This window comes from Fringilla coelebs, assembly GCF_963513975.1.
Source record: "Fringilla coelebs genome assembly, chromosome: 2".
Taxonomy (NCBI): domain Eukaryota; kingdom Metazoa; phylum Chordata; class Aves; order Passeriformes; family Fringillidae; genus Fringilla; species Fringilla coelebs.
The window spans coordinates 77,007,559-77,022,622 of record NC_140029.1 but is presented as its reverse complement, the minus strand read 5'-3'; the positions used below and the strand labels follow the sequence as shown (position 1 = coordinate 77,022,622).

General features: G+C 37.4%; 1 protein-coding gene across 4 annotated transcripts in view; it reads left to right on the top strand.

The window, feature by feature from the left end:
- Positions 1-15,064, top strand: part of YAP1 (Yes1 associated transcriptional regulator) — an 85,598-nt gene that overhangs the window by 1,354 nt on the left and 69,180 nt on the right. For all 4 annotated transcript variants that reach the window (XM_084223815.1, XM_084223813.1, XM_084223814.1 and 1 more), the window contains exon 2: positions 2,161-2,408. In XM_084223815.1, coding sequence (XP_084079941.1) covers positions 2,161-2,408 — 248 coding nt within the window. The remainder of the gene's footprint in view (positions 1-2,160; positions 2,409-15,064) is intronic.

Here is a 15,064-nt window from a genome sequence, read left to right as displayed (position 1 = left end):
GCAGGGCTGGGAAGGGGGCGGGGCAGCGCCGGGGGGAAGGGGCGATGCGGGGGCAGGGCCGGGGGAGAACGGGGTGGGGTATGCGGGGCAGGGTCGTCGCTCGGCCTCCGGGAGCTTTTGGTGTTTAAGCAGAGGGACTTTTGTACCAAGACCTAAGTGCTGGTGTGAATACGAGGGAGAGCTGCTGCTGTTAACCAACGTTTTGGATGGAGACTGTGCATATCTAGTCAAGTGTTATTAAGTAATGAACTTAGTTGCTAAGCTATAAAATAAGTTTTATTATTGGCTATTGTCACTTTATCTATGTAGCCAGTAAGGGTGAAGCTCGCTGTGTACTGGTGCCTGGTACCCGTGTTGTTAAGGGCCTGTCAACATTTCCATTATTAAACTTCTGCTTTGAACGATTTATAACTTGACTTCAGAAGTTCATTCCAGGCTGAACCTTGGCACGTACTCTCCCAGCCTAGGAGTTAATTCATTTTCCAAATACTCAAAAAAGCAGTCTGGCCTTCATATAGGAAGACTGAAAAGAAAATTGGAAGGGGTGGATCTGATCTGCTTCTGTAGTTTTGCTAACTTCTGAGTTGCAGACCTTTAATAACACACTGAAATCCAGCAAGGAATAAGGGGTTTATGTATAGCGTTCTCCCAGCTTGTGCAAATCTCGTTGTGGTTCTATTGTGTACAAATCTGAATGGGTAGACATTCATCTAACTTTTGGTGCTGTGTCTTGTTAAATAGAGTAACTGCAATTAAATAGCTATCGTGTTTGAAATGCACTAAAAGTGTGTGATGGTCATACAACTTTTGGTTATACTTTTAGGCTTTGCTTTTTATTCCTTGTGTATGTTAATCTTTGTCTGTAAAGCATATTTAGTTGGATCACTGTTCCTTGTACCATTCAGTGGTTCCTAAAACACAAACTTGAAATCCAGCTAAAGCAACTGAGAATCATTTGCTTCATTGTGGACTGTTTTCAGTTTTCCTTTTTGTTTAGTTGTGCCACATAAGCATTCAGCTTAAAGAAAAGGTCTCTCTTTTCTATAATTCTGTGATTCTCATGAATTTAAATATTGCAAATCCACTTGATTTACTTCTTGCTTCTTTTGTCTGGATGTAAGTGCAAACTGATTTGTTTCCAGTTGAACACATGGAACTTCAGGTGTGCTTGCATACAGATGGAGTGAAGCAGAACTGTAAGAGTGTGTAAGTGGGGCTTCTTTTGGTGTAATACCTTGTGTAGAGAGGTGTGACAGGGACTGATACATGCATCTCATTATAGGTGTCAATGTTGTTCTAGTCTGTCTGTAAAACCAGTTAATGGGTAAATATATTTTTAAAAGCCAATTTTACTTTAACCAGGTTTTCGGAGCTGCCTTTTCTGTTCCATATTGGACGTGTGTTTAGTACTGGCAAGGACTTTCTGTGTACTTACGCGTGGTGACTCCAGTGAATGGGTTTGTGAGTCATTTGTGATTGACTGGTTCAACCGTTTGCTGAAGCTTTACGTTGGATAAAGCATGCACAGACTCTTTATACCCTTAAAGGTTTGAGTTATTAGGAAATGTTATGTTCAGTCTTCTTGTTTAGGTTTTTTAAATGGTTGAATTCATGAGTCTTCCTCCATTGGAACTCACTGCTGCCAGTTGGCATTTCAGAATTGCTTTTCTCTTTGTGTGATCTTTTAAATCCCTACGGGCTTGGGGGAGGGGGGGCGGGATGGTGTGTGCATCTACTTGAATCCCCACACCCCCACTTGAAAAAAGGAGAGTGGGAAATTAACTCCTCCAGCAGAAAGAGGATGTGATGGTAGGGAGTGGGTGCAGTCCAGTGACAAACCACTCAATGCATTGGATGAGATCTGCTGACTGCAGGCAGGTTTGTTCTTAACCCTGTGCTGAGGAGTAAGAACTTTAGTTTTCAAAATAAAACTAAGGGCTCTCAACACATACAGTTAATATTTCTTGACTTGCGCAGGGGCTTTTAACCAAACTACATGGAGGCTTGCTTGAACAGTAATGACTGGAAAATAAGCAAAACTTTAGAACAACTGAGCAATGAATTTATCCTGAAATGTTCATTTAAAGTGAAATGTCTTCTGACAGCTGCAATTCTACTGAAATATAGGAATCTTAATAAAAATAATTTCACTCCTGGCAGGCCAGCACTGATGCCGGGACAGCAGGAGCTCTGACCCCACAGCATGTCCGAGCTCATTCCTCTCCAGCATCACTGCAGCTGGGAGCTGTTTCTCCAGGGACACTTACACCCTCTGGAGTAGTGACTGGACCTGGAGCTCCATCTTCTCAACACCTCCGCCAGTCTTCTTTTGAGATCCCTGATGATGTACCTTTGCCACCAGGCTGGGAGATGGCTAAGACACCATCTGGACAAAGATACTTTCTTAAGTAAGTAAAATTTCTTTTCAATTAGCTGTATCTCTAGCTTTTTTTTTTTTTTTTTTTTTTTTTTTTTTTTTTTTTTTGGATATATATGGTTTTACCATCTTAGAATTTCTTAGAATTTCAGTAAATTTCATTGTGTTTAAAATATGTATTTTTAAAAACATGCTTGTGATTTTAAGTAGGGGACCGTACCACTTCAGTATTTCTCACATATCAACTCTGAAAACTGTATGATACTCTGTGAATATTTGTCCTATCTTAATCTTAGCTAAAGAATGTTATCCATTATATTATGTACTAAAAAATCAGTGAAATTAGCGTAGTGATTCTTGAACAATGAGACTTTTGGATTTGCTGAATATTGTCAGTTGTCACGCAGGTCAAGATACATTTTACCTCATTTTAATAATACAGATATAAAAATACAGAGTTAACTCCAGAAAATATTGTACTCACAGTATGTCAGGACTTCTAATGTTTTGATTAAAGACAATTGTTTAAATACACAACCAAAATGTTTTTTGCCTACTCTGTCTTCCTGAGGTAATTAACATATGGGTTTGATTACAGTATTTGTGTTTGTAAATTAACTCATCTATATTCCTGGCAATGAAAAGGAAATTTCAGAATTTATAATATTGTTTCATGTTCCTAGAGCTGTAACTTTTCCACACAGTGAAATTAGTATCGCCTTCTCTATAACTGAAGAAAGTTAGACATGCCACCCATTTGACACACAATCCATCAGGAAGCACTTTGTTTTATTCTGTGCAGTTTTCTAAAACAGCAGGGATGTGTCCTTTCTGAAAATGTGCCCTCCAAGACCATAACTTGCCCTCAAATACTTTGACTATAATTTGAACTTTTTATTTAACAGCAAGTCTCTAAATAACCCATTGTGTGTCATTTGCAGGATGGCGAGAGGTAACACAGTGTTACTTATGGAAAACTTGTTTCAGCCAAGAAAAACGTATTTATTACTGCCTTTCCCGCTCAAAAATTGTGATTAATGCCTGCATCTGATTGAGGTAGTTGAGCTTGTAGCTTCAAAAACAATAACAAATTTACATTGTCTGCAATGAAAATGGAACTTGCAGAACTTCTTAAAAATGTTTCTTGTTTCTGTAGCTGTGGTATTCCCATACAGAGAAATTAGCCTTTTCTTTTTCAACCGAAAAGAGGTTGCAGTAATTGTCTGAAATTATTTGAGCCTGAAGATTCCCTTCTGAGAACAATCATTCTCTATTAGAAATGTGAAAATAAGCATTAGCTATAGATCTTGAAGATGTGATATTTTCTTTGGTGAAGTTAAAAGATCAGTGTGTTCTAGAATATGAGCTCTTCAGCAGGCATAAGTAGAAGGTTTTTTTGAACTGTGTAATTTATGCCATTTGAGAACTGTAGCTCATTGAACCTTGAGGAAAGAACAGAATGAGTTTTGAAATGAAAAGCAAACTTTTGTTTTGACTGTTTTAGTGAGAGCTCTTAAAGAGCACCTCCTGAAGCATGAAAAATAGATATTTGGTTTTCAAGTTTTACTGCCACAAGTGTTTGTTCTTGATAGCACTGTCGATTTTACGGAAGATGAAAGAGTTTAAGAGACAAGAAATCTCTTCCTGCTCTTCTAATGATTTTTTTTTAATTGTGCTCATTCAGGTGAAATCAGAGTGAAAGATTTATTATTGGAAAGCTTTTTCTGCAGTTTGATTACTACCACAAAAATCTTTTCTTTTTCTTCTGCAAGTTTTTTTGTCCTTTCTTGGTGTCCTGGTATCCATTTCAAAGGGTCAGGTTTCAGCAAGAACAATAAAGAGCCTGAGACTGGAAAGTACACACAAGTCTGGCAAACTCATCTGCATGAGCAAGATCGTTTGTTCTCAAGCAGACATCCAAAGTAAATGATTGAAAGAGCTGCTAGCTGTGAAGGATGTGTCTTGAAGGGGAAAGGAGTGGAAACAAACCAGGTTGTTAGGAAAAAAAATAAAGGCTGTGCTTTTTGAACCTCTCCCTGCTGGGTCACATGCTGACCTTGGGAGATTTTAAACAGTGTAATGGGCTGTTTCCTTTTGGCTTTCCTTGGGTGATACTCTGGGATGGGAGAGTCTAATGAGGAGAGCTCTGTTCACACTTGAAGAACATTTGTTCATTAAAGGATGCTTAATACTATATGCAGGTGAGGTCCACCAACTTCATTGGAGTTTTTTAAGATTTGTAAAAAGCATTTAAAGTACTAGCACAATGTTCGTTCTGTATGTGTAGGAATCCCAAATTTAAGACTAGTTTTGAGTAGCAAACTTGTATACTAAAGGTTTTTTCAGTGATGAATGGTAAGTTCTAGTTCACATTTACAAGCCTGCTAAAGCTCTCATCTTGCCTGGTTATACCTTAAACATTTGCTTGATGTGTAAGTACTAAGATTTCTGATTATAAATCACCTTTAATGTGCTTCCTTCTACCATATGCAGATTTTTAGTGTCTCTTCAAGTATTCAGCTTTTTTTCTTCATTGGCTGCATTGCTCCTTTTTTCCACTTGCTCCGTAAACAGTCTGGTAATCAGGCTCCAGAAAGAACTTTGCAGAATAGGTAACAATATTAGATTCTTTCCAGATGTCAGTAAACCCTATGGTTATAGTTATCATAATATGCTACAGTACAAAGAGAATAATACAAAATTGAGTATCATACTTAATACACTCTGGAATTACAGTCACTTCCACTAAATCAGTGGGTCAAGCACTGCAAACACAGTAATTTGTGCAAAGAAATGAAAATAGTGTATATGGGAGAGAAAATACTTAATCATCTGTGTGTATTTATAGAGATAGATGCAGAGTTGTTTGGTCAGATATTTATATACACACCCCATCTAGCCATACACATTAAAAGAAGGTGAGAGCAGTACTATAGGGTCTGAACCAGAACTACTCTTTTAAATTAGTCTATCATCTGGATAAATAGACCCCCTTATGTATGAATGCCCAACATATGATTTCCCAGAATTCCACTTATTAGCATTCATCTCACTGTTATGAGTAGTAATGCTGAGTTTCATTTTCCCTTAGCAATGATTTTGAGCAGTGGGTTAAGGCCTGCCTACTGTATAGCTGGTAAAACTAATTTTTATTGATGCTGCTCCTTCAGTGGAGCTCATAAGTTAAGACTTGCTGGTTAGTAAGTGGTCACATCTGAGTCATCTTTCACCGATGTAGCCCATTCTTAAACATACAGTAAAAAAGCCGAGCTTGGTTTGTGTGGTGATGTCAATTGCATTGCTTTTTAACCGCTTCCTGTTAGCCAGCTGCTGCTTGACATTTCGGTGAACTGTGCAGAAAGATAGGGAATCGCTCTCGAGGCAAAAGATAATGTGCAATGGGAGTAGCAGACAACAGCTTGCAGAAAGAATAAACAAATTTTGCTCAGTTTTAGAATTACTCTTGTATCATTTTAAGTTAGAGTTATGCTTTTAATTCTCACAGAGCTTGTGTCATACTTCTTCTCTTGTTGTAGTGTGAGGAAAAGTTAACTGATTGTCCAGCAAACAAGTCTTGTAATTATTTTTCCTACAGGAAGTAGTTCTTGCAAGCAGTTTATCAACAACTTCCTATTTTTTCTGTGAAGTGTTGAATGACTTCCTGAAGGAGGCCAAGGTGGTTTTCATTAGTATTTGTGGGTGTGTTTGAGGTGTTTATCCATCTGGAAGAAGAAAAGATTGCTGTTAAACATTTCTCATGTGCTCCATATGGAGGTATTGTTTTGGGTGTTACAAAACCAACTAGTGTTAAGACAACAGGGAAGTTTATTGCTATGATTTTTGGTTTTGGCTTTTTTAAATTTCCTTATGTCACACATGAAAAATATCCAGTGATGATGTTAAATTTCTCTTGCATCCTGTTTTTACCCCTGACTGGTACTACGCACTACACCAATATCCTCTGCTCCCCTCAGTCTTCCCACTCCACCAAAGTAATAATGAGTTTTCAAGGACAAAAGATGTTCATTGGAAAAGCTGCAGACACAGCTGCAAATTTTATTGAATACCTTAATTTAGTGAAGTGCATATTCGGAGTCATCAATATGACTTCTTATGTTTATAGTTCTATAGTTCAAGCAAGCTGGTCAGTAAAATAGCAGTATTGTTGGAAGCCAAAACTGTAGCCACTGTTTTTGATGGGCTTCTCCACTTGAAGATCTTTGATTGCTAAATTCTATTTGTAATATGTCAAATTAGTTGCATTTTTATATTGATGATCTGATTGTTTGAGAAAATGTTCAAAAGATCAAAGATCTCCCTAGAAAAAGCCATGAGAAAATGGTACCATGGACACTGTCAGTTTCAGAACATTTCCACACAGTGAAATTAGTATCACAAGTATCATTAGTATCAATGAATAAGGGCAAATATGCCTCATTAGTGTTAGCACTGAGACTGGGCATCAGTGAAAGCAGTGGCACACATTTCCTGGTGTTTGGTGAAACAACGTTATCCATGCATTCAGTACCCTGCTGTACCAAGGTGATTTTATAAGACTGTTCCAAAAAGCAGGTGAGATGTGATTTCAGGTAAACCAAAAGCATATCTCATGCTTTTCACAAATGGGGTATTTTTAATTTATAAGCATATTGACATTTATTACCTTCGGAAGAAGATGGAACTGGGGAAAATACAGCATCTGTGGCACCTAGTTGGAAGTTAATCATTAAATTCTGAGGATTTTTTTTTAATTAGTTGTTGATCTGAACCTTTCTTCTTTGCATGGGTTCTTGTCTTTCACATATCTCTCATAAAAATAGTCTTTGTGCATTGTACCATCTGATTTTGGGATTATGTGCTTTAGGTGTCTCATACTGCTTTGTAGTACTGCTTTCCTATCTCCTGAATCAAATTTGAGATCAGTTTTATCTTACTGGTTATCTGAAAATTTTATATTGTGTTGAAAGCTGTAATTGTGACTAAGTCTTAACCAATCTTTTATAATTAAAGTACTAAAGTATCTCTGATTAGTAATAAGAAGAGAATTTGAATACAAGTTTAATCAGAATTTCATGTTTAGAAAAAGATGCTTCTGCAATTCTACTTATTAAATATTTCATCTGGTTATATTTGAGTTAGGGTTGTAGCATTATTGTACTGCTATGGAATTACTTCTGTTTTCTGAGGTCTTGACTTCTAAAGACAAACAGGAATTTGATATAAAACAAGATGAGTGTTTTCTGGATTTTTATCCTTTTTGCCTTTTTTTTCCCTGTATGCGGAAGATGGCAAAGAATGACAGTAGTGGGGTTTTTACTAGTCATCTGGCTTGTAGCACAGGATAGTCTTAACCCTTCAGTCACATGATGGAAATTCCTGCTTGAAAGAAAGCAGTAAAATAATAAAATATCTCAATTTGAAAATTCCCATGAATGTAAGACTGAGCTCTACTATATCATATTTTTGCAAGAAGCTACTAATGGGTAAATGCTGTTGAACTGATCAGTGGCATGTTTGGGTAAAATGATACCAACTTTTACAATATTTATCTCTTAGTCTCTTATCTTTCTCCTTCTGGAAATGAAAAAAAAATAACAGTAACATTAAAATTCAAAATGTAAAGCCACCATTTATACTTTGCTCTATTTCCCTCTGCAATTGTGGCATAACAGCTGCAAATTTTTAAAAGCTGACACGGCAGGCAAATTGGATTTTTCACTCTGTCTGGTTTTAGACTAAACCCTCAGAGAAAGTAACTTATTAGCACTGGGAGTGCTGAAATATTTAACATCAGGACCTAAATTAAGTAACATGTAAAAGTAAAGCAGAGTTCTTGTTGCTCTCAAAGACACATTTTCCCATATGGGACATAAGCACTGGATGCAGGCATTTGCGGGGTGATGCCCAAGAGAGCAAGAGGTGTTGCTCAGGGCTGAGGTACAAGATGAACTGTTAAAACTAGTCTTAGTTACAGGCAATCTTGATTGAGACTAGACACCTCTCCTCTACAACCAACCAAAAGAAAAACAAAAATGAGGTAAACAGCAACAGAGATCTGTCATCCAAAACTAGGGATGTTTGTCTTCTTTTCATATGTGGCCAGAGCACTGCGTGTGTTTATCTTCATAGCTGGGAACAAATTCAGATGATGTAATTAGATTTAGTTTAACCTTTTAAAACTGATAGCTGCTCAGTTCTCATACTAATGTGTCCTTGTGTTTTTATACATTCCAACATATTTGCATTTATTGTTTGTACAGTTCTCATATACCTGTGCAGTAAAACTCAATAATGGTGGGTGGAATTTGCTGTCTTTTGCTATTTGAGTAAATATTCCTTTTTTTAAAATGTGTTTTTTTCCTTTTTTTTTTCTCTCCCCACAACAACAAGCTGTGAGTGATTATGTAAATGTTGTTATTTACCTGACTCAGTTTCTCATGTAAATTATAAAGAAAATTTTACTTGGTTGAATGCAGGAAATTTACAGGAGATTTCTGTGAGTGGCAGTCCTCTGGTAGGTGCCCCTAAGATACGGCCAAAGTACCATGTAGTTGGCCCAATAGAATGACAGAATTGTGTCTAGGGGAAATTTAACAGCATGGGGGTTAGCATGACGGGAAACAAATTCTTGGAGGAGTGTTTTCTTGGAATGTTAACAGATAGGTACCAGGTACTGTCTGGACACTGTCCCCCCAACCAGTTTGCTGAACCTGATTTTGATGTCAGGCTCTTTTGGGAAATTTACCAGATGAACTCTATTTTTTGTTAAGCATTTGAATAGGCATTTACAGCATGGAGGAAATTTGTTTTTAATATGAAAACGGTACCTCACAGCTGCTTTTTGCTAAATAAAACTGGAGTTTTATTTTGAAGAACATAAGTTTTTGTAAGGCGTGACTAAGCTGTGTCACTGTTTCATGGCCTCCTGAAGTGCTTCTTGGAGTCTGTTTTCTGGGATTCACTCTGTTGCTGTTTTATTTGGCTTTTAGGTAAGTTACTTCAGGCTGTATTTCAGGCAAGTATTCTAAATTGCTGGTTAAGTCAAAGTAATAATACAAAGCTGCCTTGTAAAGTAAGACTTTTACCAGTATGCTGCCTGTCCGTCATGTCAGTTGCTAAGGAGACAAAGCTGTCTTGAAAACAGTCTTGGACTTTGCTTTAATTTTGCTAACGAGGCTTTGCTGCGTCACAGTGAAAGACCAGATCTCTTTTGTTGAGTCTCTGACATGCTGTTTGGTAACTTAGATCAGTGTTAGGGGTTCAGTGTAGTTACTGATTATTACACCGAGGTTGTGAAGCCATTTTTTTTTCTGATGAATTGTTTTATAGGAAAGTCAAGTAAAGGTCATTAACTGTTGCTAGTTTATCTCCAGTGAGTTCTGATTTGTTGAGAACTTCGTTGGAAGTCTGTCTGTTTAAAACAAATCTGTGTAGTGCAGTGTTACAGCTTCAAGGTTGCCTTTCCCTTTCTGATTCCCTAGTTGCAAGTAAACTTTTTTGCCTTTACTGCATGTGTTATCAAGTTAGACATCTATGGTTGAATTAAGCATCTGAAAGGAGAGAAGCATAGGTTTACAGGCAAAATGGAATTCTTTGATTAAAGGAAATAAATGCAACTCACAGGTATATTTTCGTCTTGGATCTTACTTCTCAGTTATTTTTTCTAATTTGTTGTACTTATTTGAAAAGCTTGGTTGGCAAGTCCTCTGCAATTACTTTGATTGCAACATTTCATGTAGTCTCTTTAGAATGGTGAAAAATAGAGTAAAAGAGAAATTTCTTCCTGTGTTGCTGTTGGTGTAGTTGATATGATTAATAGACCTAAATGTCCAATGAACAAATAATTCAGTAGTGATTTTTATTTACAAAATTTTTGTCACTCTCAGAGCAGCCAGCTTTGCATGAGTTAAGGATATGAAATGTATAGACTTAAAAAGGTGTAATCTGATGTATAAAAGGCTGTGACAAAATTGCTTTGCAGTGTGTTCTATGCCATCGTTAGAGACTGTTTTTATAAATATAAGAAAAACATGTTTGCAGAAAAAAAGTAATACTGTGCTGTAACTGGATTTTAGGTGTCCATTGACTTCAGTGATGATGAATTGTACTCATTTAACAGTGAAGTATTTTAAATACTTCCAGTTTTCAGTGAAAACAGTTAATAGCACATTCTGTGGTTACATGGATTTGTATACAAGTACCTGACTAAGCTAAAATTGCCTGTGTCCTAGTTCATGTGTGGATAGATTTTTGAGAGCTTTTTGTTATGCTGCTGTTGACAGAATTATCATCAGTGTGGACCTGTGTTTCATTTTTGTACCTTCAGCCTCTAAACACGTGCACACTAATTTCTGACCATGTGTATCACTTACTTCTGGGCAGTCAGTATAACATTTGAACTGAAGTAAGCATTCTCTTTCATAACTGGTATTTCAGGTTTTTACTTTTTATGAGATTTTAATTCTAAAACTAAGCAGACCTAAGATTTTGGAACCAAATATTTAGTAAGTAACAGAGGGCAGGAACTTTCAGATTTGTAGTGTTAGAACTGTTAATCATTATGATTGTGAGGGTTTGGCTTTGTCTTTTTATTTTTCCTGTAATGACTAATAACAGGAAAGAGATCTTTTGGATATTTAACAATATCCTGGTAATTTATGGTTAGGCATAAGGAAGAGAAAATGTGAAACAGACCTTAGCATAAACAGTTAGTTAAGAATTAACATTTTGGCATCCTTGTTAACAAGGTCAGAGGAAGTCTTAATTACATGCTTTTAAAATTTGTTTGCAATTCAAAGTTTTCCCCATTTTTTATTACGCTATCAGACAGGTCCTGACATGATCAGCTTTGTGTTATGCAAATTTGTTTAAGAAGTTGGACAGTTCATTGTTTTCTTAATGAATTAAATTTCAGATTTATGTGGTAATATATCCAGGAAAAAAGAATCAGTCAATCAGCTTCTTCATTGTGGTACCCATTTTCCAACTTTCCATTTTAGTGTTGTGTTGGAGTAGGGAGCAGGGAAGCAGAAGGGGGATGCTTTTGTTTTCTTCTGGTGCAACTATTTGTGTAGCTTTTGCTGACAGCTGCAGTTTGAATCCTGTTTATGCTGTGATGGTGAGCAACTCAGAGATTATGGATGAACTGTAACTGATTCCTTTGCTCTGCAATCTTGTTGGAGTGAGAAGTGTAGGCTCCCGTCTGTGGAAAACTTGACCTTTTTAAAATGGCCTCAAATGCTTGCTCTCTGAAACCAAAGGGGGATGATTTTAAGTGGTTTCCAAGCTAAGGTAACAAGTAACTTACCAAATAGTTGAGGGAGTGGCAATAAAGTGAAAATCGCTGGTTTTTGTCATGGATTAAATTTATGTAAATCAGTTTATGGGAAAAAGTCTTTTATATTTGCAAGAAACAGTTGAGCTCTTGTTTTGTGCATGTATGTTTGTATGGAATTTATTTGAAATACAGAAGATCCTGGTGTTGATGGTTTTTACTTTGCCAGAATTTGGATGCAGGATCTTTGTATAATTTTCCTATAACTTTGTAAAATTCTTTATCTGAGAGACAAAGGTGAAAGGTATAAGTAGACCTACAATTTTGCTGATGCATGGTGCTTTGGCTTCTTAACTAGCTTATATGACTTCTTTCTTGTGGAGGCCCTGGAGGGCCTTCTCCTAAGTTACACCCCATTGGCTCCTTCCCCTGTTCCTGTGCCTGAACATAGGTGTTCCTGGGCCACTCCCTGCCTTTTCCCTGATTTGTCCTCACCTTGATACTGCCCGGAGACGAAGGTCAGCCAGGTGGCCCCGGGGGGAGAGAGCTGGACCCTCCAGGGGAGTGTGTGTCGGAGAGGAGAACATCTCACCATGCGGCTGAATTAGACATCTATGGATATTATGCAAAAGCCTTTTTTGCTTCTTTACCCTGGACTTTACTAGCAGCAGTTCGGGCTGCAACACTTTCTGGTTTCTCCTGATAAATATATTTGATCAGTATAGCCCTTATATTCAGCTGGGACATGAACTTGTGAGACCTTAGAATACTTTACTGAAGTATATAAAAATTGAGTGCAACCATTTAGTTACGTGCCCACTGTTGATTAAAGCTTTCCAGCCTCAACTACCATATGCAGGTATTTATGCACGTACTGCCTCTCTTAGTCTAGTCAAACTGCAAGATACCCTTCAGATAAAAGGTGTTCTCTTGTGTAGGATGCAGTTCAATTCTTGACTGCCAGCTAAAAATCTTGTCTGTTCTGCAAGCTTCAGAAGAGTAAAGAAGATGCAAATTCTTGTAAGGAAACACCAAAAAGTTATATTAAATTAATATATACAGCCTGCAGTGCAGTACCAACTGGTGCTGTCACACTGTGCTTTATACCACAGTCCTTTCATTTGCACTTCATTAAGACTAGTAGGTTTTCATTTGGGTCAGTATAAATCTTGCATACCATTTCAGGCAATATTTCTGCTGAAGAAGAAAACATTTATTTGTCAAAGCTGTTAGGCTGTTTAGCTCGTGTTGATGCCCAGCATTTTAGATTAGTGCTGGTGGATCCTACAGCAAGGCTGCACTGCAGAACCAGATGATAGTGTTGTGTTGTTTGTAATAAAAGTATCTTTCTGAGTAGCACATCTGGGCTATACTTAAAATTATCAGGTGAAGGAAAAAAATCAGAAGATGATACATGATAGAAGTGGAGATAAAAACCAGCAATACTTGCAGTAGGGATGCAGTAGAAGTAGCTATGCTGTTCTCCCTGAGTCTCCTCTTGACGTTCTTGAGGTGTTTGAGATGTTCAAGATGTTCAGTTTTAAAACCTAGCAACTGCTGGGCCCTGCTGACATTGCTTTTTTAAGAGAGCTTGTTAACAGCATCATTTGAAACTTACCTCATTTATACAAAGCGAGTCCAGGTGCCTGTCCAGTAACTGTCTTGTTGCTAGAAGGGGTCAGGAGCAAATTTCTTGCAAAGGACTAAGCAGGACAAGCATATCTCTTTGCTCTTCAAGCAAATACTCTTCTCTGAGAACTCTGCTGGCTTCCAACTGTCCACCAAGACTAGTGTTGTCTGCACCTGAAGCCCCTTTTAGCACTGGCTGCATGCTTTGGCTAGGAGTCTGTCTCACTGGTTGTCTGTCCACTGCATGAAGAAACCCCTTCCATTTCTACTATTCTTGGCCCCCATTAGCTGCATTCAGTTCTTACTTAATATATGACAATGAACAGTCGGTACATAATTTCTCCTATTCAGGATTGCTGTTTTTTCCTCTGGAAACTACTTCTTTTGAAATTTGAAGATTTGCCAGATCTTCCTGAATAGAAGCTTTTTTTTTCAGTCAACCCTGCCACCCATTTTTTTCATATCCTGAACTCATGCATTTTCCAGTTTTTGTTATTTTTCAAGTGAAGGGTTAGAATGTTTTCCAGCATTCACCATTCTGAGCATTCTATCTAAAAAGTACTCAATTTATTCTTACTGCCACTTGTCCTTTTACTCTATATACCTGTTTTCTCAGTTCTTTGCAGTTAGCAGTTGACCAAAAGTAAATTTGTATCATTGGGGAGCTACAGTGCTGCTGCTGCTTTCTCTTGGATAGATTCTGGTAGATAGATAGGCCCTGTAGAAGTTAGCGAGTCCCACCTCTGCAACAGCTGCTGATTCCTCCTTCCTCATGCTGTGTGCTTGCTTTAATATTTTCTTACTGGTAAATGTTTCTTCACATCATATCAGGATCTATCGGCATCCCGTAGCGCCTTTTCTTTGTTTGAGTAAAAGCCAGCAATACTTGCTGTTCCTAATTAGATCATGTATTCATTGGTTTCTGAAGCTTAATGCTACTGTGATTGCTGTGTGTGCAGAAGGGGAGCCTTCTGTATAAATGCTGGGATGCAAATACTTCTGTTGGTGCATTCACCTTGAAAGAGAAGGTCATCTTCACTTGCATTTGGCTGGTACTTCGGGAGCTGCTTCACGCAAATGGAAGTATGCTGCTTTGATGAAATGATGTGTATGTGCTTTTAAATACCCAAACATGATCAATTTCTAGAACAAATATTTTGTGGATAAGAGGACACATGTTACTAAATGATCTACTAGATTTACTGAACGTACTCAGTGTATGTAGGTCTTGAATTGAATGGAAATGTGACTAAAAAAGTGAGCAGTGGCAGTGTATTCGGATGATGGCTTATGTTTCTTCAAATACTCAGTTTCAGTGATGCTGAACAATGTCAGTCTCACCATACTTTGAAACTGTAATTTGATATTCTACTACATTTTGCTACAAAACCGCTTCTGCCTATACATGCTTTACTTCCTAGTATCTGAATACCAGATGCTTATACCATATTTTGCTGTGTCATGCACTGTGTCTGCATAGTACAACAGTTCAGTAACCAAAAGAAAAGTATTTGGCTCTTCAGAGTTATGATTTCTTTAAAGTTGTCAGTCATCTGTAACTGATTTTGTGATTCGAATATGTTGTTTCAAATGTAGCAATTAGTAAATAAATTATTATTTATTATTAGAGACTGTTGTTTGAGTCTGAAAAACACCTGAGTAATTAGCCCAGGGAAGCTTTCTTCTCATAGCAGTAAAGTTTGATTGATTCTGCATAGACAGTTCAGTATTGTTTGGCTCTTAAGTTGACTGGAAGCACAAAGAATCATGAATCAACAAGTGAT